The sequence below is a fragment of the Pipistrellus kuhlii genome, unplaced genomic scaffold (assembly GCF_014108245.1).
Source record: "Pipistrellus kuhlii isolate mPipKuh1 unplaced genomic scaffold, mPipKuh1.p scaffold_m20_p_3, whole genome shotgun sequence".
NCBI classification, from domain to species: domain Eukaryota; kingdom Metazoa; phylum Chordata; class Mammalia; order Chiroptera; family Vespertilionidae; genus Pipistrellus; species Pipistrellus kuhlii.
The window spans coordinates 24855424-24878597 of NW_023425529.1; the positions used below are offsets into that span (position 1 = coordinate 24855424).

At 39.1% G+C, this 23174-nt stretch overlaps 1 protein-coding gene across 1 annotated transcript in view; it reads left to right on the forward strand.

The window, feature by feature from the left end:
- Nucleotides 1–2538: 2538 nt before the first annotated feature.
- Nucleotides 2539–23174, forward strand: part of PDE3A (phosphodiesterase 3A) — a 243246-nt gene continuing 222610 nt past the window's right edge. Inside the window, exon 1 of the mRNA XM_036455561.2 lies at nt 2539–3590. Within this exon, the coding sequence (XP_036311454.1) occupies nt 2571–3590 (1020 nt within the window). The 5' untranslated portion in view covers nt 2539–2570. The remainder of the gene's footprint in view (nt 3591–23174) is intronic.

The following is a 23174-nucleotide window of genomic DNA, read 5'->3' on the forward strand; positions in this document are numbered from 1 at the left end:
TCTGAAGTATCCTAGGTAGGCTTTGGCATATGAGTCATATGTCTAAAAAGGAAACTCAGAAAAGTATGTGTGCATGCTAGGGGGCTCATTTGTCTTTGGCAAAATAATTGCTGCTCCTGTTACCTTAATTATTAAACAGATGGTGCTCACTGCCATTGACTAGCTGCCCAACTTGTTCTCCATGTGGTAGCACAATTCTGGGCATCTGAAGGGATAAGCTGTGTCATCACAGCTCCTCATATCCGCTTGTGTCATAATATTAATATTAATATCTGCCTCTAACTGGAGCAGGCTGTTTCCAATGAAGCTAAGTTTAAGGCTTAAGCCATCTACTCCCCTACCCCTGAGAATTAATTTTATCTCAGGAATCTCCCTTGGCTTTTCTTTATATTGCCTCATTTCTACAATATATATAGTGGCATGTTAAACCAATTATTCAAATACTCCAGGCTATAGTCTTTAACTTGGAATGACGACAATTAAGACAAAATTGGATTATTATTATTGATATTGTTATTACTGAGGGCAAGTGACATCAGTAAAGTAGTCATTAAAAATGAACAGGAGTGGTCTCTCACTTTCTTGTTCTAAGTGTAAAAAGAAACTAGCCCCCATACTGGTAGATTTTTAAGTCTGTTGAACAAATATTGAATTATTTTTCATAATCTGCAAAAACGTTAGCTTTAAAATTTCCCTTAAGTTTCTCAATACTACATTACTACAGTACACTTACAGTATATCCTCTGAACATTAATGACTAGAGTCTGATTCCCCCCCCCCCCATAAGCTTCCTTCACATTAGACATAATATTTCACAAAGCTACATGGTCTTCTACCATTTTTCCTAATGTTAACCTGCTTGTCCTCACCAATCCCCCTTGAGATTGCTTCCTATTACTTTCTGACTATTTGGGCTTCCTAACTTTGTAAACCTTCTGGAGGCTAGGGTCACTTAATCTCAGGGCAATTTACCATCCACCATCAACAACTGTTGACTAATACCAGTAGACAACAGATTTTTTTAAAGTAACAATTTTTGAAATATGGATGCTCCTCCCCCTTCTCTTTAATAATGCTAATACGGTCTAAGTAACTTCCTGAAAAAAAAATTTCGGGCATTGAAACCATCAGGAAAGACTTAGGACAAAACCAAAAAACAAAAAAAACCTTGAAGCCCTTGTAACTGACTGGAGAACCTACTAGCATCTTTGAATCACTCAGTGGATGCAGCTGTCATCTTGAATGACACTAGGAAGTATGTTGATTCCCATCGCCTGCCGAGTAGCCACGCACAGCCCTTCTTTTCAGAGAAAGCTCAGCCTCAGGGCCAGCCTCAGAACCCTGGGAGCCACTGCTGCAGGGAGCTGGGCGGGGGACCCCCATCAGCACCCCTTTCCCCAGGAGGTGCGGGCGGCTCCAGGAAAGGAGAGGGAGCTGTGAGCAGCGCCTCCTTCGGGGCAGAGGGCGGGAGCAAGGCCGGGGAAGCTTTCCTAGGGAGTTGCCTCAAAGAAAGAAAGAGGAATTGTGGTTCCCTCCAATTGCCCGCTCTTTCATACAGTTTTAACCAGTGATCTTCATTCCTTTCCCCTCTGCAAAACTGCAAATTACCACCGCCTTCGCACAGAAAATACTGTGGGGGGTGGGGAGGGGGGGAGAGAGAGAGAGAGAGAGAGAGAGAGAGAGAGAGAGAGAGAGAGAGAGAGAGAGAGAGAGAGAGAGAGGAGAGAAAATCTCATTCTCCCTCTCACCTTCCCTTTCCTCCCTTCCTCTCCAACTCGCTCTCCCTCCCTCTTCCCTTCTCTGGCGGCGGCAGCCGCTCGGATCTTGAACTGCGTCTCCCTCCGATGGGGCTCAGCAACTTCTCGGTTATTTCTCATCCCCCCACCCCTTTCCATTCCTTTCCCCCCTTTGCCATGCACTGAACCGACAGACGCGGGGGAGGCTTTGCTTTGGGCCCCTGGGAATGGCGGTCCGCTCGCCGCGGCCTGGCCGGGGAGGATCGGCGGCGGGGAAAGAAGGAGTGAGAGAGAGAGCGCAGCGGGGAGGAGGAGAGAGGGGACCTCCGTGCGCCGCGGGCCCGCGCTGCGCCCGGGATGGCCCGGCGCCCGCCCTGCGCCCCCGGCTCCCCCGGCGCCCGCGGCCCCCAGGCGCTTGGCGCTCTGGGCGACCTTTAAACCCTTGAATTGTAAAGAGACCCCGGAGGAGGGTCTCCGTCGGGGGATAGGGGGTGGAACAGAGAGTTGCTGCTGTTTTTTTTTTTTTTTTTTTTTTTTTTTAAGCGTTTCCAAGAGAGAAAAAGAGGAAGTGTGTGTGTTTCTGGCTGCTGTGCTAGCTTGTAACTTGCAGGCGGGAGTCTCGCTGCTGGAGCATCCAGTCTTCTCCAGGAGTTAGTTATTCGAAAGCTGAAACTTTCGGCGGCTCGCGGGCCTCGGGAGAGGAGGGAGCGCGAGGGGGTGTGTATGTGGCGGGGAGGGGGGGGGGACTGGAAAAAGAGAGAGGGAGCGCGCGTGTGTGGGGTGGGCGCGCGGGGAGGAGGGGGGCGGGTGGGGAGTGCGTGGCGAGGACGCACCATGGCAGCCCCCGGCGGCGAGGCCGCCCGAATCAATGAGCAGCCGGGCCCCGGCGGGGTGAGTCCAAGCCCCGCGTCCGGCCCGGGGCGCGCGGGCCCCTCATCATCACCGCCTCCGCCGCCGCGGGACGCCGCCCCCCGCCCGGGCTGCTGGGGGGACCCGGTGCGGCGGCCGCCCGGGCGCCCGCGGAAACTTTCCTCGGCGCTGTGCGCGGGGTCCCTGTCCCTGCTGCTGGCGCTGCTGGCCAGGCTGGTCCGCGGGGAGAGCGGCGGCGGCGGCGGTGACCTCGAGCGGAGTCAGGAGGCGGCGGCGGCGGAGGAGGAGGAGGAAGCGGCCCCCGGAGCAGAAGGGGGCGTCTTCCCGGGGCCTCGGGGAGGTGCTCCCGGGGGCGGCGCGCCGCCCAGCCCCTGGCTGCAGCCCACGGCGCTGCTCCTCAGTCTCCTGTGCGCCTGGTTCTGGATGGGCTGGTGCCTCCTGCGCGCCGGGGTGCGCCTGCCGCTGGCCGTCGCGCTGCTGGCCGCCTGCTGCGGGGGGGAAGCGCTCGTCCAGCTCGGGCTGGGCGTCGGGGAGAGGGATCGCCCGCTGTCGCTCCCCGCCGCCGCCGCCGCCGGGGTGGTGGTGCTCAGCTGCTTGGCCGCGGCGACATGGCTGGTGCTGAGGCTGAGGCTGAGGCTGGGCGTCCTCATGATCGCCTGGACTAGCGCGGTCCGGATCGTGTCCCTCCTTGCCTTCGAGAGGTTCAAGGTCGCCTGGAGACCGTACCTGGCGTACTTGGCCGGCGTGCTGGGCTTACTCCTGGCCAGGTACGCGGAGCAGCTCCTGCCGCAGTCCGCCCGCGCGGCCACGAGGAGGGAGCAGTGGGCGCCCCAGCGGATCGCTGCTGCTGGGACCAGAGGCTCCCAGACCCCGGGGTTCCAGAGGAGGAGGCGATCCAGCTCCGTGGTGGCCGCCGAGATGTCGGGCTGTGGCGGCGGCAAGTCCCACCGGAGGACGTCCCTGCCTTGCATCCCGAGGGAACAGGTAAGCCCCGTGGCGGGTCCCCTCGCGCCTCTCGGAGGAGAAACGGGGGACGTTTTGGGAAGGCGCGAAGTGCAGGGAATCCCGTTGCTGGGAACTCAAGGAGAGAGGAGAGAGAACCCAGAAAAAGTGGTTGAACTTAAGACAGAGAAGAGGAGCGACTTGGACTCCCCCTCCCAGACAAGTAGTTTATAACCTGGACAACAAGAATACAGAGAGGTGATAAACCCGGATGGCGTTTGCAGGGTCTTCCCCAGCTGGGCCAGCTTTTTTTTTTTTAGATCTGCTACACCTGGTGGATGGCTTCCCTGCACTTTTAAGTACCCTCACGCTTTTCCTACTTTAGCAGGAATTTTCTAATTAAGTTCAGTGTTCCAGCAGTGGGTGATTTCCCGCCCCCCCCACACGTGGGTTTTACCAGATTCCCTTCTACTTCTTTTCATAAAATTTTTAATTCTGCAGTGACAGGTAAACATTTATGGAAGTCGGCAGAGAAAGATTCTAAAGTAAATCGAGGAGTGAGTGAAGGTGAGGTATTGACACACACACAGGCTCTGGGGTTGCAGTAAGTTTTACGTGAAGAGGCTGCATCTGGTGGCGACCAGTTTGTTTTTCAATGCAATTTTGGGGACGCATGTTGTGAAATGCTAAAGTGTTTTGTAGCATAATTGTAAACTTCGATTTTGGGAGCAATCGATATATCCAATCTTCAGAATTTATCAAAATCGTGAACCGTGCTGTTAGTGTCAACTAAAAAACAACATTTCTCTTCGGGACCTACATCCTTAAGTGGGTATTTGAAGATTCACATAGACGTACACAGGTTATACAGGAAACTAATTCAGGAGGGCATTTCAAAGATTGCTGGTGATATAAATCTTCCAGAAAGAAGGAGGAGGAGGAATCCAGATTTGGGAGTGAAGTTGTCCTAGACAAATTTCAGTGAATTTGGGCGATGAGTCTCCTTATTAATATCACTAGGCTTTTTAAGATCATGGAATATAGTTGCTGTAATGGATACAGAAAAACCGACAAATCTAATGTTAAATTCAGATTATATATATGGAAAGAAATACTTCTGTGTTCACTTCTCTGTCCCAATCAGACTTGACACCTGGGGCGGCCCGTGGTGGAGGCTGGTTATGAACAGCAAGTGGAAATTTACACTTTTCCCACTTAAATGTGTGCCTACTAATGGCACTAGTAGGGCAACGTTAGGGCGGGAGAGGATATCCTAGGATATGGTAAGCTTTGTCTTTGTAGGTTATTCTGTGCATAACCATGTAGGTACTTCTAAGAAATAGCAGTCACCATATGGTGTGGGTTGGCCAGTTTGTTTCTGAAATGGAGTTGATTACACAGAATGTGATTGTTTGACATTATTTAGCAGAATGGATGCCAGCATCAGAGCCTCTGTGTTTACTTTAAAACAAATGTACTTATTTATCTTTTTTGTTTAGATAAAGCAAATATTTTGTGGGTTTAAACATGAGAGTGAAGTTTTAAAAGGGAAGCTTTAAGAGTCAAGTTAAAAACAGGGCACTGACTGATACTTAGTGTTGGTAAAAGTGTTGAAATCACCAAAATAAAGTAAGCTACGTTTAAGATAATTTAAACCAATTCGCAGGAAAGCACAACCTCCCAACCCCACCCCCATTATAGGAGAGAATGTTATTTAAATGAAGCTACTATTAGTTTAAATATGTGTAGGACATACTTTTCTTTGAGTTACAGGGAAATGTGACCTGATCACTGCAAAATTGAACCGTAATTTCTAAGGCAAATCCGTGACTTAATCATAAATAACTCAACTTCAGATTTGTATAATTTAACCTCTAAAATTAAATTTCTGAAATTCCCCATTAACTTTTAGAACTCAAAGAGTTAAGGGTGAATTTAAGATAAGAAGGTGTTTAGATGAATTAGCCAGCGGTGTTCATGAACCCTCAGACAGATGTTTATTGGTTTCCTCTGGTTTGAATTGATACATGGAAAATTTGAATAATCTGCAGAGAAATAACCGAGCATTGCATTTTTTAAATATTTTTGCTGATTAATGCTGTTGAAAAATGCATATTCGTAATCTATTTTGGCCATTTTCTTTGGTTCCTATGTTTTTAAAGGTTGTGTTTATGAAGAATATTCTGAAGTGAGAGACTTTGTTTCTTATGGTGGATGGAAACACAAGGCTACATTTAACAGAAATTTAGATCTTGACATTTTAATGAGGGCATGGGTGAGTGTGTACCTGTTCCTGAAGACTAGTTTATATATATGTATAATCACCCATAAAAGTTGCTCTGAGCGTGGGTGGCAACTAACATGGAACAGTATCTTCTGAGAGAGGGCAATATCTCACACATTAGCATAACTGTGAAAAGTTCAGGAGCCCTGTAGGAAATGGCTTATCTGTTTTATCACAAGGAAACAAACTTCTGGGTAAGGGGGCAAAGTGTACCACTGTCCTCTGCATGCTTTTGCAGCAATCAAAATAATTACCAAACCCATGTATAACACTCACCTGAATGCCACCTGATTAGGAGTGTCTTTTCTGAAAGACTGTCCACTCTCAATTCAAGACCATGCTCAGGCAACAAGTGGATTTTAAGAACAGGTATAAAGACAAGGCACAGAGTCTAGCAGAGGCCTCTTGAGAATGTATTTGGACTTTGCTCACTGTGAGGTTTAATGGTGAGAGAATTTCAGCCTTTTCTTCTGCATATGAATGATAGTAGCCACCTGCTTATGCACTCTCTCTCTCTCTCCAATGACTCACTTCTGAAAGGTCAAGGAGAATAGGTGATAAAATTCTCATAAGACAAACCAACTGTCAGATATATTTCCTTCCCTCCCTCCCTTCTGTTCTTCCTTTTTTCCTTCCTGAACCATAATTGTCTATAGATTGAATATTACACATATAGTTGAGTTTTACAGTACTGATGATAAAGATGACTTCAAGCAAAGAAAGGAGGCATAGGTCTCGTCTCAGCCACTGGATCTACCCAGCACTGGCTGTGAATGAATGCCAGTGAAGGTCTGTCTCTTCACCCTCAGTAAAGAACAGACTAAGTTTGTAACATTTGCAGGGCTTTTGGTTCAGGACTGAGGATGATTTTGTGGATCCGTGTGTCCAACAGTACTTTTTTGTTTGCAGCATTAAGAAGGCAGATGTTTCTCTTAAGGTGTATGTATCTTTTCTAACTGGATGCTCACATTCAAGAGCAGGCATGTCTCTTTCAAGTTACCACTATACCTACTAAAACTGGAATATAGAGGTACCTAGAATGTCTTGTATGATTAGATATTATATGATTGATAAGTATGATATGTTTCAACATGAAATTTTAATTATGCAATGTTTACCACTTGGAAATTGTACTTAAAGGGGTGTCTCTCTGGTCTCTTTATACATCAAAGGACACAGTTGCCTGGTCATTCTCTCTGATTTCAGTGACCGCCTTACAGGTACAATTTTGAAAGATTAAACCAATGCCATTTTATTCATTTACACGTTAAGAAGAATTTAATAATTTTGCCGATGGCTTCACATAAAATAAACAGAAGGCATATGGCTCTCTTCATTAATGCATTTGTACCATTTAATTATAAATTTCATTGTGATGGATACAGTATCAGTCAGAAATGTGCAACTATATACTACATATTATGTAATTAAAAATAAAAATTATTTCCCATGAGCATTCCCCCAAACCTCTCAAACATCTTTGGCAAAAAAGGATTGTTGTAAGTAGAAATGTAATGAAGTTTGGTGGTTGGTTATCAAAAGTGGAATCAAGTTTTTCACCATTGACATAAGAAAGATATTCTAAGCATAAAAACACCAAAAATAGTAAAACAAAAATAGAAGAAATAGGTAAGTTTTTTGATGGTTTCTCATTATTTCAAAAGTATAACATACTTGTATTTATAGTATAGTTATGAAATATCGAAGTATTTCTTCTGAAAGTATAGGATATACTATTCTTTAATTCCTAAATACATTTTAGTAAAATATATATTCCAAATTGAATATATTTTAGAAGCAATCATGGGTTTTTAATTAATTATGTGACTAGATAGCATTTATACAGTAGTACAGCTCAGCTGATACAAAGAACAATATAGATTATTTATGACCTGCTGACAGAATTAAAATGAACTAATGTCAGCTTCTGAAAACATTAAAAAGGAAAAACAAGATTTTCTTATCCCTTGGGAAAGGTGAGGAAAAATAATTTGTGTGTGTGTGTGTGAGGAGGGGCAAAATTGTGATTTTACTTTGTGAATACAGATATTTAAAGCATACTGAAAAACCGTTTTAACTGACAGAAATAGTTAGTGAATCTATATAAATTTACAGAGGTTGGAAGCAGTCAAACAGTAATTTTACTCTTTCTGTATTGAGTCTAAAGTGTAAAAAGTTAAAACTGTAGAACTGAAAGAAATGCTGTGTATGCTGGGCTGTCATGTTAATTAAATAAACAACCAGAACAGTGACTCTGTGTATGAAATACATTTTGAAAAGCCTGGGGGAGGGGGTGCAGGCAGGCCAGGGTGAGTGACACTGGCATGAAAAAACATTCATTATATCTGCAGTGACATGTGTGTGAATTTGTTGTATTCTATTAGGAATACAGCTCTGAGAATAATTTCTTCGGGACTCTAGTTGAATAAAGGCTTGACCACATTTAATTTCACTTCAGTGTTAAAATAAGTTTTATTTATTATGTTGAAGTAAAATGTGTATGGGCCTCAAAATGAGAAATATGCCTATATATAATAAGATTTGAGGTTAATACAGTTGGTGCCAGTAACAGCCCAGTAGAATATATGTGGACCTCATTGAAAACTTGTGTTGTTCAATCTATCAAAAAATGAGTGTATCTTGGATTTATGGTAGGAGTTGTATTTTTCAGAAGACCTTATTGTTGAGAGACATAATCTCATGGATGAAGGTAATCAATGCAACTCTTATATCAGGTGGAATCTTAAGAGATTCTGAGGCAGTGGCTTACACAGGGCAGGTTTCTTTAGCTTAGCAAAAGTAGGCATAACCCTGCACATTTATGAATTGTTTATTTAGTTGGCCATGTGCCTCCTATTCCATGAAGTCTTTCTCCTTCCTCTTCTCTGTGTGATATTTATAATTATATTTTCTATGAGAAACTTCAAATATATGAGATTGAAAACTTAATTTATATATTTTTCTACATTTATGTTTTCGGTAAAGCTCTATTAGATAATTCAGAATGAACGCCAGAAGGTTCAGATATCTCCATATTCTTGTACTTAAAGAAGTGCTCTGTTAATACTCAAATAAACATTATTTTCTTTACATAGAAATGTAAATGCTGCCGGACCGGTTTGACTCAGTGGATAGAGCGTCGGCCTGTGGACTGAAAGGTCCCGGGTTCGATTCCGGACAAGGGCATGTACCTTGGTTGCGGGCACATCCCCAATGGGGGGTGTGCAAGAGGCAGCTGGTCGATGATTCTCTCTCATCGATGTTTCTAACTCTCTATCCCTCTCTCCTCTCTGTGAAAAATTACTAAAAATATATTAAAAAAAGAAAGAAATGTAAATGCTTTTAGTAATTATTATATACTAGAGGCCTGATGCATGAAGATTTGTTCAAGAATGGACCTTCCTTCCCCTGGCTGCTGGCACTGCCTTCCTCTGCCTAGCCACCTTTCCACCTTCCCATGCTGCCCAGAGGCTCAGAGCTGCTGGGGAGGTGTGAAACACCTGCCTCCCATCCCCAGCTGTTCCGTGCTTGTGGATGCAAATTAATCCACCATCTGTGTTGGGTTAATTTGCATACTCACTCCTGATTGGTTGGTGGGCATCACGAAGGTACGGTCAATTTTGAATCTTTCTCTTTTGTTAGTGTAGATATCTTTCACTATCGGTGGTGGTATTTTTTTAAAGGGAGGCTCCTCACCCTTCTTCCCTCCTCCCTCTTGCCAGGCTACCCCAAGGAATTATCTTAACTTTGAACTGAGATGCATGTTTGCACTGTTGTCAACATCAAACACAGGTTTAATCTCTAGAGCAAAACAATCTTAAATATGTACGTAAGTAGTAATTAAAAGAAAGATCTGTTGAGTAACAACTGTCAAAAATATTAGTTGGCCATGTGTGTTCACCATACAGGTGTATTATTGTTTTAAAAGAGGATGCTATCCTTAGCTGATGTAATTATTTGGTCAGTAAACCTATCAAATGTCATATCAACACTTTTTATCTGTGCATTAGGCCTTATACTAAAAACCATAGAAATTATACACAGACAGCTATGGTGAAGCAACTATCTTTCCAGAGTTCAGAGCCTAGTTATGAAAATGAGATGTCAACATAGAAAAGGAGAAATCTCAATAAAATATCTAAACGACCTCTTAGATACATGTTGAAGCAATGCACATAATAGCATAAGGCAGATTTTCAATGTAGATCCAGAACCATCCTTCTCTTCTCTGAAAATATATGCAAACTTTAATCTGTTCATTTTTCTGGGGATAAAGTTTATATAGTGTCATAGATTTTTTCAGGAAGTCCTCCACACATAATTCTTAAATATAAATGTTTTAGATTTTGAACAACTTTACATTTTGATGACAGGGAGAATTTTTTCTTTGAAATGGAAATTAATTTAGTATACACTTAGAGTAGTTCTGAAATAGAGGTAGAATATTATAGGATTTAGGACATGTTATTATAATTCATTATAGTACAATGGTTATTCATTTTCATATCTTGAGATGGTTCATGGCTGTAAGTAATAAAATCTGTGCAGGCCATAGTTGGGAGACTAGAATTAGTCTGATTTTAGAGAGAAGAAAGCTGAGGGGGAAGCTGCTATGCCAAAACCAGTTTGGCTCAATGGATAGAGCATCAGTCTGAGGGTCCCAGGTTCATTTCTGATCAAGGGCATGTACATTGGTTGCGGGCACATCCCCAGTAGGAAGTGTGCAGGAGCCAGCTGGTTGATGATTCTCTCTCATCGATGTTTCTAACTATCCCTCTCCCTTCCTGTCTGTGAAAAATCAATAAAATATATTTTTAAAAATAAATAAACATATGTAGCCAGGGTGAGGCAAAATGTTGGCTTTTATCCAATACTCTAGGACTTGAATATGTTGCTGGGGAAATGCAGTAGAAAAAGGTTCAGACTGGTCATTTTAAGCCTATGTATCATTTGTGATTTTACACCTGGAGCCAACTCTAAATCCCCATTCAGAATTAGAAGATTGAGTAAAACCCACTGGATACACAATAACACAAAACTCTTGAGCCCTTACAGTGTACTTTCTGGTCATCAAATGAGATGTATGATTCAGGACTTTACATCCCATTGGAATGTAAAGTCTAAGTCTGTGGAGTCTTTTTCTCTCTTATCAAAATAAAAGTATGCAATGGTGGCTTGCATACCTAAATTTGTCTTCATTTTAGTTTTGCAATAGCTGATTTAAAAATGTTCAGGATTCAAAATTCAAGGCAAAATTAATCTGCAGATCAGTAAAGCATTTCTTTGTTAGCATAAGCAGCTGGTTGTTTTGTTCACCTAAATTACAATATTTTGCACAGTTTACTTGAGAATACATTAAAATACAAGTAAATAAGATATAATATTAGAGGAGGTTATGAAGAACATTATCATTTAGAAGGCAGAAAGCTGTTTGGGAAAAGTCACACACTAAACTTCTACCTGTTTTATTTGATTAGAACCTTTATTTATTAATGAATTTAAATGATTATGAAGATTTTAAGTATAGTCAGTCCTGCTAGGATAGTAATAGAATTGCTTAAGTGTAGTTATGCTCTTTCATCATAAGAATATGAGTAGTCGTAAGGACCACATAACGTCTGTTGGTGTGTGCGTATCTGTGTGTATATTAATGCACACGTGTGCAAGAGTGCATGCTTGTGTACCTGTGAGACTTTTCCTCTGCCAGGAAATTGCGTTGGTTGTATCAGTTTAGTGGGGAAACAGTGTCACCCAGTGGCTTCGAAGCAAACAGTTCTGTAAATATTATAGGTAAGCGCTGTCCAATGGTAATATCAACAAGAGCCATATATTTAACTTCACATTTTCTAATAGCTACATAAAAAAGTAAAAAGAAACAGGTGAAATCCGTAATAATAATAATGTTTAATTTAATGCATTACATCATGTGAACATAAAACAAATATAAAAAAAAATCAAGACATTTTTGCATTCCGTGTATTGTACTAAGTCGAAATGTCAACATCTACTGTGTATCTTACACTTACAGCACACGTCAGTTTGGTGTAGTCCCGTTTACACTACTCAATAGGTACATGTGGCTAATGGCTGCCTCAGTGGACAATGCAGCTATACACTGTGTTGAAACAAATGAAGTGCTTGAAAACGAATGTAACCTCTTCAGGCACAATGGGAAAATCCATGTAGGTTTCATGATAGCACTTCATATACAGGCATTCAAATTTATACGTAATCTTGATACCTCAATTTTATACTACTAACTACCTTAATACTTGGCAAGTCCGTTTTCCCTCTTTTCTTCAATTCCTATTATTGCACATATTTTAAATGTGATTCTTGTATTGGGGCGGGAGTTTATTTCTGAGTCCTTAATCAGAAATCTTTATGGTAAGCTGATTTATAACACAGTATCAAGTTTTCCAGTTACTCTTTTGTAAAATTTATTTTTATTGTTGAAAGTAATGCAGATGTCCCCTTTCCCTCTCCATTAATCCCTTCCAGCCTGCCCCGCCCCTGCCCCTGCCCCCCACCTAACCAGCTAATGTTGAATTTGCCTTCCAGAGATTGATTCTTAACAGGGATTACTTATGTATACAGTGTGAACATGTGATTCGTCATGTTCACGGTAATTAGTCTGCAATTGGGTTATCTAATGTCTCTTTAGAAATGAAAGTGCTTATGTTTATAGTGCAGATCCTTATCTTTGTAACTTAGGAAACTAAAGTGACAAACCTTCTAGTAACTTTAATGGATGAAAAATATAACAGATGACTTTTCACTATTTCTTATGTAAACACCACTCTCATGGATATAGAAAATGAAAATGGTTCCATTTTGTGTGTAGAGAGGACTGGAGATTTTGATAGAGTGAAATTTAAATATATATATATATATACATATTGATTTCAGAGAGGAAGGGAAAGGGGGAGAGAGACAGAAATATCAATGATGATAGAGAATGGTTGATTGGCTTCCTTTCTTCATGCCCCACTCTAGGGTTCAAGCCCACAACCCGGGTATGTGCCCTGATGAATTGAACCATGACCTCCTGTTTCATAGGTCAACACTCAACCACTGAGCCACACTGACAGGGCAACAGAGTGGAATTTTAATTTTTATTTATTTTTTATTTATTTATTTTAGAAAGTTGTAATTTTAAAAATATATATATATTACTGATTTTTTACAGAGAGGAAGGGGGAGGGATAGAGAGCTAGAAATGTGGATGAGAGAGAAACATCGACCAGCTGCCTCTTGCCCACCCCCTACCGGGGATGTGCCCGCAACCAATGTACATGCCCTTGACCGGAATTGAACCTGGGACCTTTCAGTCCACAGGCCAACGCTCTACCACTGAGCCAAACCGGTTTCGGCCAGAGTGGAATTTTTAAACCAGGAATTGAGATTAGGTGTCCTTGGAGCTCTATGTGATTTCAAACTTCAGGGCAAACTCAGAAAAATGTAAAAAAGACAATAACTATTAAATGTCACTTTTCTTCCATTTTCTCTCCCCAAACTCTACGAATTCATTAACTTACTAAGCAAAGTTCCTATGTTATATTGAGAATCTTGAGGTTTACGAGAATTAATTTATATATGGCATTTTTGTTTATATACATAAATGTATAGAATGATTTTTAAAGTATGCATTTATTTTGTGCCTATTATTTATAGCTGTGTGATGCTTATAGTGACTTGATTTATAAATTTCCCTTTATTTAAAGCAAGACATATTTATCTTTGCATATCTAAATAAAAATAGTGAGATACACAGATTTTCACATATCACTTAGGAAATAATCTTGGAAAAACAAAAGGCAATAGAATCATAGTATACAAAGAAACACATTTGGTTAAAGTGAGGTTGGCTTAAGTAGACTTCTTAAAGTAGCAAGTCGAAAAAAAAATCATATTAATCAACTGTTACTTGAAATAGTATGTATTTGAAAGTAACTAGTCATTTGTCCTGGCTAATTTAGAAACTGCTCTAAATTAATTTAGTGGTTAGTCATATCTATATGTATCCAGAATATATATATATATATATATATATATATATATATATATTCATTTAAATTCATTTTCCTTCCATTTTAACCTCATTTTTCTTTCAGTTTTTACCTAACAGATTCTTCTTGCTTATAGAGTATTTAAAAATTTAAGGAATGCCTTTCTATCCTCCATACCCCACAGTACCTTGTCAGAGTATTAAAATAATTTTTATGCAAGAAGGTTGTGGTTTTGATTTAATAGGATTTTAATAAAAAAATTTCCATCTTCTGAAGTAAGCTTAAATAACTGAACATATGTCTGTGGCAAGTGTTGCTTCCTCTCCAGGTATAATCCACTTAAATAAACCTCATGGAAATTTGAAGTCATAGAAATAGAATTTGGGGAGGGTGTTTTATTTTATGGCAACTCCTGTGGAGTCAGAGTGCCTAGGACATTTTTTAAACTAGTGTGAAGACAAATAAAGGAAATAGTTCTTATTTAAAAATTAAGTATTTTGGAGATTCAAATGGACAGTTCTGCTTAGGAAATGTTCCTTGGGAAGCAGTGTCTGTACTTGTGACATGAAACATCCCCTCGTTTGGGGAGTTAGTATTCAGAGGTCCCGGCTCAGCATCAGTCTTTAGAAAGTTTGGAAAGAAGAGAACCTGTTGAATTGCCTATGCTACCTTGAAAATTTACTTTCTAGGCTCAGAAACTAAGGAAACAGATTTACACCATACAGCTTTCATTATCAAAGGAATCAAACTTATTAGCCTCCTTGTCTCAGCCAGAGTATTTCCTTTAGGAAATTCTGGCCCAATGCCTTGCTCATTGTAGGTGCCGGCTGGCAGGGTAAATGGATGGAAAAGAAAGAAATGACTTTTAATCTGAAATATTTATCTACCTAATCTTCGGAGACAGGACTAGTGATTAGACCAATTTAAGTAAACTTCTGTAGAGAGAGAAGAAAAGAAATAGTCTGTTGACTAGTTTATGAGCTTACATTTATATTTTCGTTGCTTTAAATATATTTTCGTTGCTTTAAAAATATTCTCTTGCATGTGTCAGATAAAAGGCTGAATTTGCTGCGCCCTTACTGGTAGGAAATCCCACATTCAGCATGAGTCCTAGATATTTATTTTTAGCTCACTCCCAACTGAAAATAACCAACCAAAGCTACCGCAAGATCACTGTAGTGTAAACTTTAGGAAGATCACTGAAATTAAGGTATATATTTTAGAAAAATAAAATGGTATCTTTTTTTTAGTTCAACTAGCAAATTGAGAATGAATAAACTTTGACTTCATTTGTTCCCACCGCTTTCTGCAAAGTGCTGGCAAGTGTTCTTCAATGAAGGCTCTTGGTGAATAGCTGTATTTCCTGAAAAGGCTAATGTAAATACTGTCTGTATTTTATCTTGTAATTGTGCCCATTAATTACCAAATGTATTTTGAGCCAGTTGCTTTCAGAAATGACTTTGTGAGATGAACTTACTTAAGATGTCATCTAACGGTAGTCTTACTGGAACTGTGTTGAATATTCTGGAGGTTTCGTAGTGTAATTTCAGAGTCCTGATGAACTGAAAAATCAAAATCAATAATTTACAAGGTTTTATTAAGATGACAAGTTTTAGTTTATCCTGTCAATTTCTCGGTCCATCTAAGTTTTAGTAGGACTTGACTTGCTAAAATAGAACATTTTAAGTCAAATAAGAATATGTGTTGCTGTGGTTTTAATACTTAATGGTGATATTGCCAGATCCTCTCACTGAAATCAAAGTATTATTTTACTTTTTTTTTTTTTTTTTTTTTTTTTTTTTTTTTTTTTTTTTTTTTAGTATGTTGGGCAAGTTATCATGTCTTTAGATAAATTGAGAGTACAGTGGATAAAAAAGTTATTTTCAACTTACTTTTATAGAGATGTGGTTTTTCTTTTTTTCATCTTTGGAAGTTAAATGGTAGATATTTTAGAAAGGTTGCCATTACTAAACACTTTAAAGAGTTTGAGATTTTTTGGAATATATAATTGTAAAAATCTGAATATTGTTTCCATTTGAAAAAATATATTGCAAAGTGAGAAATTAGTTTCAAATTAATTTGTAATTTGAGACAATTAAAATGTATTCTTATAAACAAACCATTTATAAATTTATTTGACATTTTAAAAAATTTAGAAGCAAAACCTTTTTAAACTATATTTTCATTTCGGGATGGGAAAGCTAACTGTGTGTCTGTATCATCTTGAACAGTGTCTGTTTTTACTCTTTTTTTTAAAAAAAAAAATATTTCATTGATTTTTTACAGAGGAAGGGAGAAGGATAGTTAAAAACATCAATGAGAGAGAAATATCTATCAGCTCTCTCCTGCACGCCCCCTACTGTGAATGTGCCCGCAACCAAGGTACATGCCTTTGACCAGAATCGAACTTGGGACCCTTCGGTCTGCAGGCCGATGCTCTATCCACTGAGCCAAACCAGTTAGGGCTGTTTTTACTCTTAATGATTTGTTTTGGCTAGATATACAGGGCTTAAGTAATAGCACAGTTATCCTTTGTTTGCTTCTCTTTATTTCTTTTTACTTGAATAATAATTGGGATTGAATCTTCTTAACCCTTTTAGAGAATGACTAAATCTTTTAAAGTTTTCAGTTCAACTTCTGCAAGAGGTTAACTAGTTCTAAATGAAAAGTGTGAGAATTCGGTAGGGAATGTTGGATACAGATATCACTGAACACTGGTTACTAGTAAGTTATCTGAAAAATAATGTGGCATTCAGAAATCAATTTTAGCCCATAATAAATTTGTGAAAGAAATTAATGCTAGTATTTTACTTTGCAGAAAAAAGACTAGATCAAAATCAAAACTAATTTCTCTGTGTTTTAAAAGAATACTTATTGTATGGTTTTATGGTGCACTTTAAACGTAGAACTCCTTATGACTAAGAAAAAGGGGAAGAGCCTAAAAGAGTCACTCCGATATACTTTAACTAGTGGCCTGGTGCACGAAATTTGTGCACTCGGGGCGGGGGTGGTCCCCCCAGCTTGTCCTCTGCTCTGTCACAAAGTGGGAGCCCCACAATCCATCACCCCAAAGAGGTAGTCCTCTGCAAACCTCACTTCCCTGGGGCTGGTGCTAGGGTGGTGATGTGAGCCTCACACAAGTCCCCACCCACCTGTGCTGGCTTTGCACACAGCCTCCTGCTTATTGGTCTTTACACATGAGGGCGTCACAACCATTTGCATATTAGCTCTTTATTATTTAGATTCTTTAGTCCATTTATCACTTTGACTTATAAGTGTACCTTTATGGCAAGCTTGTATAAAGTTTTACTGCTTATGTTACCAAACTGACTAAAAATTTCAGCAAGTAAATGTCTTATTTATGATCTAGGACTCTTTCACATTCATTGTTTGTTTCTTTCTAGGTATTTCAGTTTGCCTAGATTTTTCTTTTTCCCTGGTGCTAAATAATCGGATATAAGTGTAATGTGATGATCATCAAACTATTGTTTATGAATTCTAGCAATAAATGCCTCTTAATAATAGGTTAATAGACTTCCTTCAGATGCTTTCAAAATTTGTGAGGGAGTACCCTGATCTCACCTACTTATGATTACACATTATCTGGCACTTTCTAAATTGAACTGCATTCTATAGTTCTCAAATTTTAGTACGAATAAAAATCATGTAGGAAGCTTAGTAAGATGCAAGTTCCTAGGACCTGTGGTCTGATATTCTGATTTAGTTATACATACAGTAAAGCCCAGAAATCTAAAGGGTTAAGGAGTATTCTAGGTGCCTTGGTGGAGAAGCACAAACTATAACTATATGTCTCCTAAAACTGGACAGCAAGTTCTGTGTTTTATAATCTGATTAAACATACAGTTAAAAAGTGGTTGGCTCAGTATCATGGGAAAATAATGCATTTATATGCACACATAAATTGACTCATACACAGAGAAATCATGAACCTATGCCATTTATAAAATTTTTTATTTTGATTTCCCCAGAGGAGTTTTTTGACTATTCATCATATCGATTTTTTTTTCTGTAAAATAGGAATAGCAATTTGTCTAATTATCTTATATTGTTGTTATAAAGTTTACATAAAAACAAATTGCTATACAAGTGTTAAGTAGAAAGAATATAAGATACTGAACTGAGACAAGTCAGGGCAAGGTTTTGTAATGTATGCAAGTTTGTTCAACTTTCTGAACTTTAATAATCTCACCTATAACATAGGAATATTATAACTCACTTCTTAAAGGTGTGAAGATTAAATTAATAAAAATAATGGATATCAGTTCTTCTTAAACATTAAGAATAGTATTTATTGCTACCTATTAGGGCAATAACATCAAACGTGGTAGGCTAAGTGTCAGAAAATACAATGAAAAACAATGCCAAAATAATTTTGTGGTAGATAAAAATACATACTTGAAAGTCTTACAAGTTAATTAAAATCTTAGAAAGTTGCTTAAGTTAACAATCAAAGCCGCTGACAAATGGGTGTAGAAAGCCAGACAAGTTAACAGTGGGAAGAGAAAAGCCTGACAAAGATGTCCACAGATTCTTCAAAAGAAGATGTGAGTGAAAAGGGATCCAGGAGATATTTAGAAAAATTTATGGCGTCTTGCACATGTTTGTGCAATATGGCTGATGATGCTGTTGAGAGTAAGTTGTGGGATCAGATGTTAAAAAACCCTATTTGAAACATGATGTGTGCTCTCTCTGCCATTATTATGCATATTTTGATTTGAAAAACCTTTAAAGAATTTTTAGTTTTATTTTTTATGGTAAAATTTTAGTCATACCCTTCCATTTCTCATTATTTGCCAGTGATACCATTATTCTCACATAACAGGGACTTCATGCTTAAAGTTCATGGAAAGCAACTAGTACAGTGCTGCCCCAGTGGTGGTCCTCAGTAGAAGGTAGTGACTGTTTTACTTCACATAAGTAGATTCTTCTAGACCCTCCTTTTAACCAGCTACCTATAGGCCTCCATACTCAGACAGCATTTCTTTCAGATTTCCCCACTTATAACCTTCAGACCAGTCTGAAGTGTTATCGGTTTGACCTCAGCAGGAGCAGGACTCCTGTATCATCCTACTCTACTGGTTTTAATTTAGAAATTCTGCCTGCAGTAATCATCTTTTTCCCCAGTGTGGTCATGGAAAGGTTTCTGGATTTCACTCTGTGATCTAGGAGGAGATGTCAGAGAGGTGATGGGAGAGGTTCAGCAGATCAGTAGGCCATGGGAGTCATTGCAGGACTGTTGCCCCAAGCAAAACGGGAAGCCATGGAAGGGTTTTAAGTAGAGAAAGAATATAATTAGACTTACCTTGAATAGGATCTCTCAGTCCCTCTGTGTTGAGTGAGCAGAGGTACTAGGATGGAAGAAGAGAGACCAGTTACAATAGAAGACTGTTTTGCAATAATCCATAGAGGAATGAGCATTAGATCAAGAGGTAGTGTTTGTGGGAAGATTGTAAATATATATTTTAGAATAGCAAGAGAGTTCCTTTAACATTTTCTCTTTTGCTTCAGAATCTGATATTATTTATTTATTTTACTTGCTCTTAAAAAAATCTGTATGGGTTGACTACCCCGCAGTGTTATCTTCTGCCTTTGCCTTCCAGAGGACATACAAAGTGTGGGCCTGACCTTCTGGAAAGCCATTAGATCTCCTTACACTGAGACAGAGTCTAACAAAGTATCTTAAACTCTTCAAAAGATGTAAGTTTGTTAGAGTATTATAACAGTTGGTATGATAAAATTGGTTTTGAAATTTCATTCTTATAAAATGTCTTTTTACTTTAAAATAAATTTTAATAAAATAAATGTTTAATACATTCTAGTGGGTTTTTCCCCCAGATGTATTTATAGCTAATGCTCTAAAACATTAAGCTCTGATATAGCAAAACCATTAGACTGTTCAAAGAAAATTTAAACTTTTCTCTTTTTGTTAGTCTGACAAATCCCATTTTAACCTAAAGGCATGTTGCCAATGCATCCCAGGCCTTCCTATAGAGGAAACACTTCTATTTTGTTTTCATATTAAATCAGATCATTTGTCAACCTACAGAGCACTTCAGTGATAGGTGCTATATAAATATTTAAATTATGATAGCTTGATTGCACTGTAACTTGACAGAGTTTGCTAACTCTACACTGTGGTTAATATGTGATGATGAGATATTTTATTATATATACTGCTTGAGAGCAACAAAAGATAAGGACTTTTATAGAATGCTAAATGAAGAGGGTTTAACCTCGTAAGAAAATACTTCGATTAATGGAGAGGTACATTCAAGAAACAAAACCGAGGACATGGCATGCTATCTATCACCTTCAACAATGAAATGCATAGAAGAAAGGAAAGTTGTCAACATGTTTGTTGTTTGTATGAGAGTATCATGGTGATTTTTATTTACTTTTGTATTTTTTTTTTTTTTTTGTATTTCCTAAGTTTTCCAATCTGTACACAAATTTTATCAGGAAAACAAAACTTTATGATGAAATATAGTCATTTGACATTGTTCCTCTGGATATGTTTGTAGAATATTTTGATGGCCACTTGTCTAGTAGTTGTTGAACTTGCAGAAATAGAAATAGCAACTCCAGGTGCTTTTATGAATGATAACTTGATCTTCAGTACTGGGCAAAATACTTTCTGAAGTAAAATCTTTCTGCATGCCTAATTCTTCCCCCAGATGGCTGTACAAGCTTATGTTTCTTAAAATGTTGGAGGTTCAACTGGTACATGATCCCCCAAATGGGTCACCACAACTATAGATTGGCATATGCATGAATCTTGTAACATTACCTGAAAGTATAATTTTATGAAAACATATGCACACACATGTGCTGAAATATGTGCATATGTTACAAAGGATTTGGGCCTATTTTTTGGTTAAAATGTGGCAACAGAACTATAGCACCATGACTGACATGAAAATAAATCATGTTCTATAATACCAAAGAGATAAAATTCTTTTTAAAATATATATTTTTATTGATTTCAGAGAGAGTGAGAGAGAGAAACATCAATGATAAGAGAGAATCATTGATCAGCTGCCTCCTTTACACCCCCTACTAGGGACTGAACCCACAACTAGGCATTTGTCCTTGACAGGAATAGAACCTGGGACCCTTCAGTCTGCAGGCCAAAGCTCTATCCGCTGAGCCAAACTGGCTAGGGCAAGAAAAAAAATTCTTTATAAAACATCTATAAGGAAGATATTGAGCCTATCTCACTGATTATTGACCTGGGGATAGGAAACCAAAATCAAGTTTGTAATGATTGTTTTTAAAAAAATATATATTTTATTGATTTTTTACAGAGAGGAAGGGAGAGAGATAGAGAGCTAGAAACGTCGATGAGAGAGAAACATCGACCAGCTGCCTCCTGCACAACCCCTACCGGGGATGTGCCCGCAACCAAGGTACATGCCCTTGACCAGAATCGAACATGGGACCCTTCAGTCCGCAGACCGACGCTCTACCACTGAGCCAAACCAGTTTCGGCTAATGATTGTTTTTTTTAAAGTAATGAACATTTAAAAATACTTTTTTCTTGCCTGAAAGAATTCTGTGTATCATAGTTATCAAATACATAGTATAATTTTTCTGATATTTTATGCATAGTCTATAAATAAAATATAGGCATATTAAATTTATAATAATTTTAAATTTTATCTATAATTCATGCAGCAATAGTATAAGTTATTTCAATATTTTGCTTTTTCTGCATCTGAGTTTGAACAGTATTAAATAATTTCAGTCTTGCTTCTCAGGATCTTGTTGATTATTTTTTGAATTTTCTGCATAAGACTAGGGAACTTGGTATTTTTTCACGTGCTGTTGCTTGCTTAAATAAATGAATAGGGGATGAAAGAAGTAATATTTGAAAAATTACTTCCCCATCTAGGATTATTAACATGCTTTCTCATTTGAAGAATTATACATTTTGGTGGAAATAAATCTGAAAATATTAAACCAGTTTCTGTATCTACCCAAAGGGGGAAAAAGCACTAAAATGACCATGGTCTCACTTAACCTCTCCCACCCAATATTTCCAGAAGTAAATATAGAATCAGAGATGGTAGTTAAACAACAACAAAAAATAACTTTTACTCAAGCATTCCACTCTCTTTTTTGCTATCCAAGGAGAATTAGCAGATTATGTTTGTGATGGTTGATTTGAAGTGACAGGAACTGGAAGGCATTTCTCTGCCAACTGTCTGTATGGATTGGTGGGAGCCAGTGGGGGGAGGGGAGGGCAAGGGTGGAACCCTGGGAGGACTGGCACTGGAGTCTGCCTTTGGCTGGAATCTAGTTCCCAGCCTTTCAGATGCACTTTTCCCATGGAACCAGAGTATCCCTTGCTGAGGCACACTGATGATAAAACTATAACTCATCAATCAGAACGTCAGGTTTTTAATTTACACTGGGGAACTTAACTGTGAGGAAGACCAGAGTTCCAGTAGTTACTGGTGAATGCTTCTTGTTTTTAGTGGGAAGGTCACCTTTAGCATGGTTGGCTTCTGGACTGCAACTGGGGAATCTCTAGATTGTGGGAATTCTTGGAAAACTGACACTGTTCATTATTTTTATTCCAGAATGTTTGAAGAGTGCCCACAGCTCACCAGAGAGGGTGGGGTGGTTGGGGGAGGGTTTAGAATGGATGGGCCTTGTTTGCACCCCCTCCTGGGGCTTATAGTAAAGATAGTATATTAGCAAATGATTACAGTGCCAAGTGATAAATGCTTTGAAATACAGATAAGTCATGAGAACTTTGGTCCCCAGAAAGGTCATAACTAAATTTAATGCTTGAATACCGTCATCCTGTTAAACATGAGATTCTGGTAAAACTCTTTCCTCCTTTCCTTTCTGACTTCTCTTTTTGATTTATGTTTAACTTTCCCCCCATGTGTTTATGTTAATGGTAAGCTGACTGTAATCAATTTGGTGCAATGTGAGGAATATATCTAAAAAAGAGGGAAAAATAAGAAATATATCTTTAAGGGAATGTTTTCCTCTATTTCTCTTGTGGGCATGAGGTCCAGAGGGAAGGAGGGAGAGAATGGGTAAAATGTGTGTGGAGTTAGATGCTAAGTGTGGAGGGATATGTTCTGGAAATGCCACGTGGAACAGGCAGCTCAGTGTTTGTGGTCAGGAAAGAGGTGGGGTGGCAGGACATTTTTAAGAGATAAGACAGAGGGGACTCTTTCCTCCTCCCCACATGGGAGTGTGTGCTGTGATAATCTCTCCCTTTCCCCACGTGGGAGTCTGTACTTGTTCTTTATTAAATTTCTACCTTTGCTTCATAAGACAGAAAAGGTTGGGGTG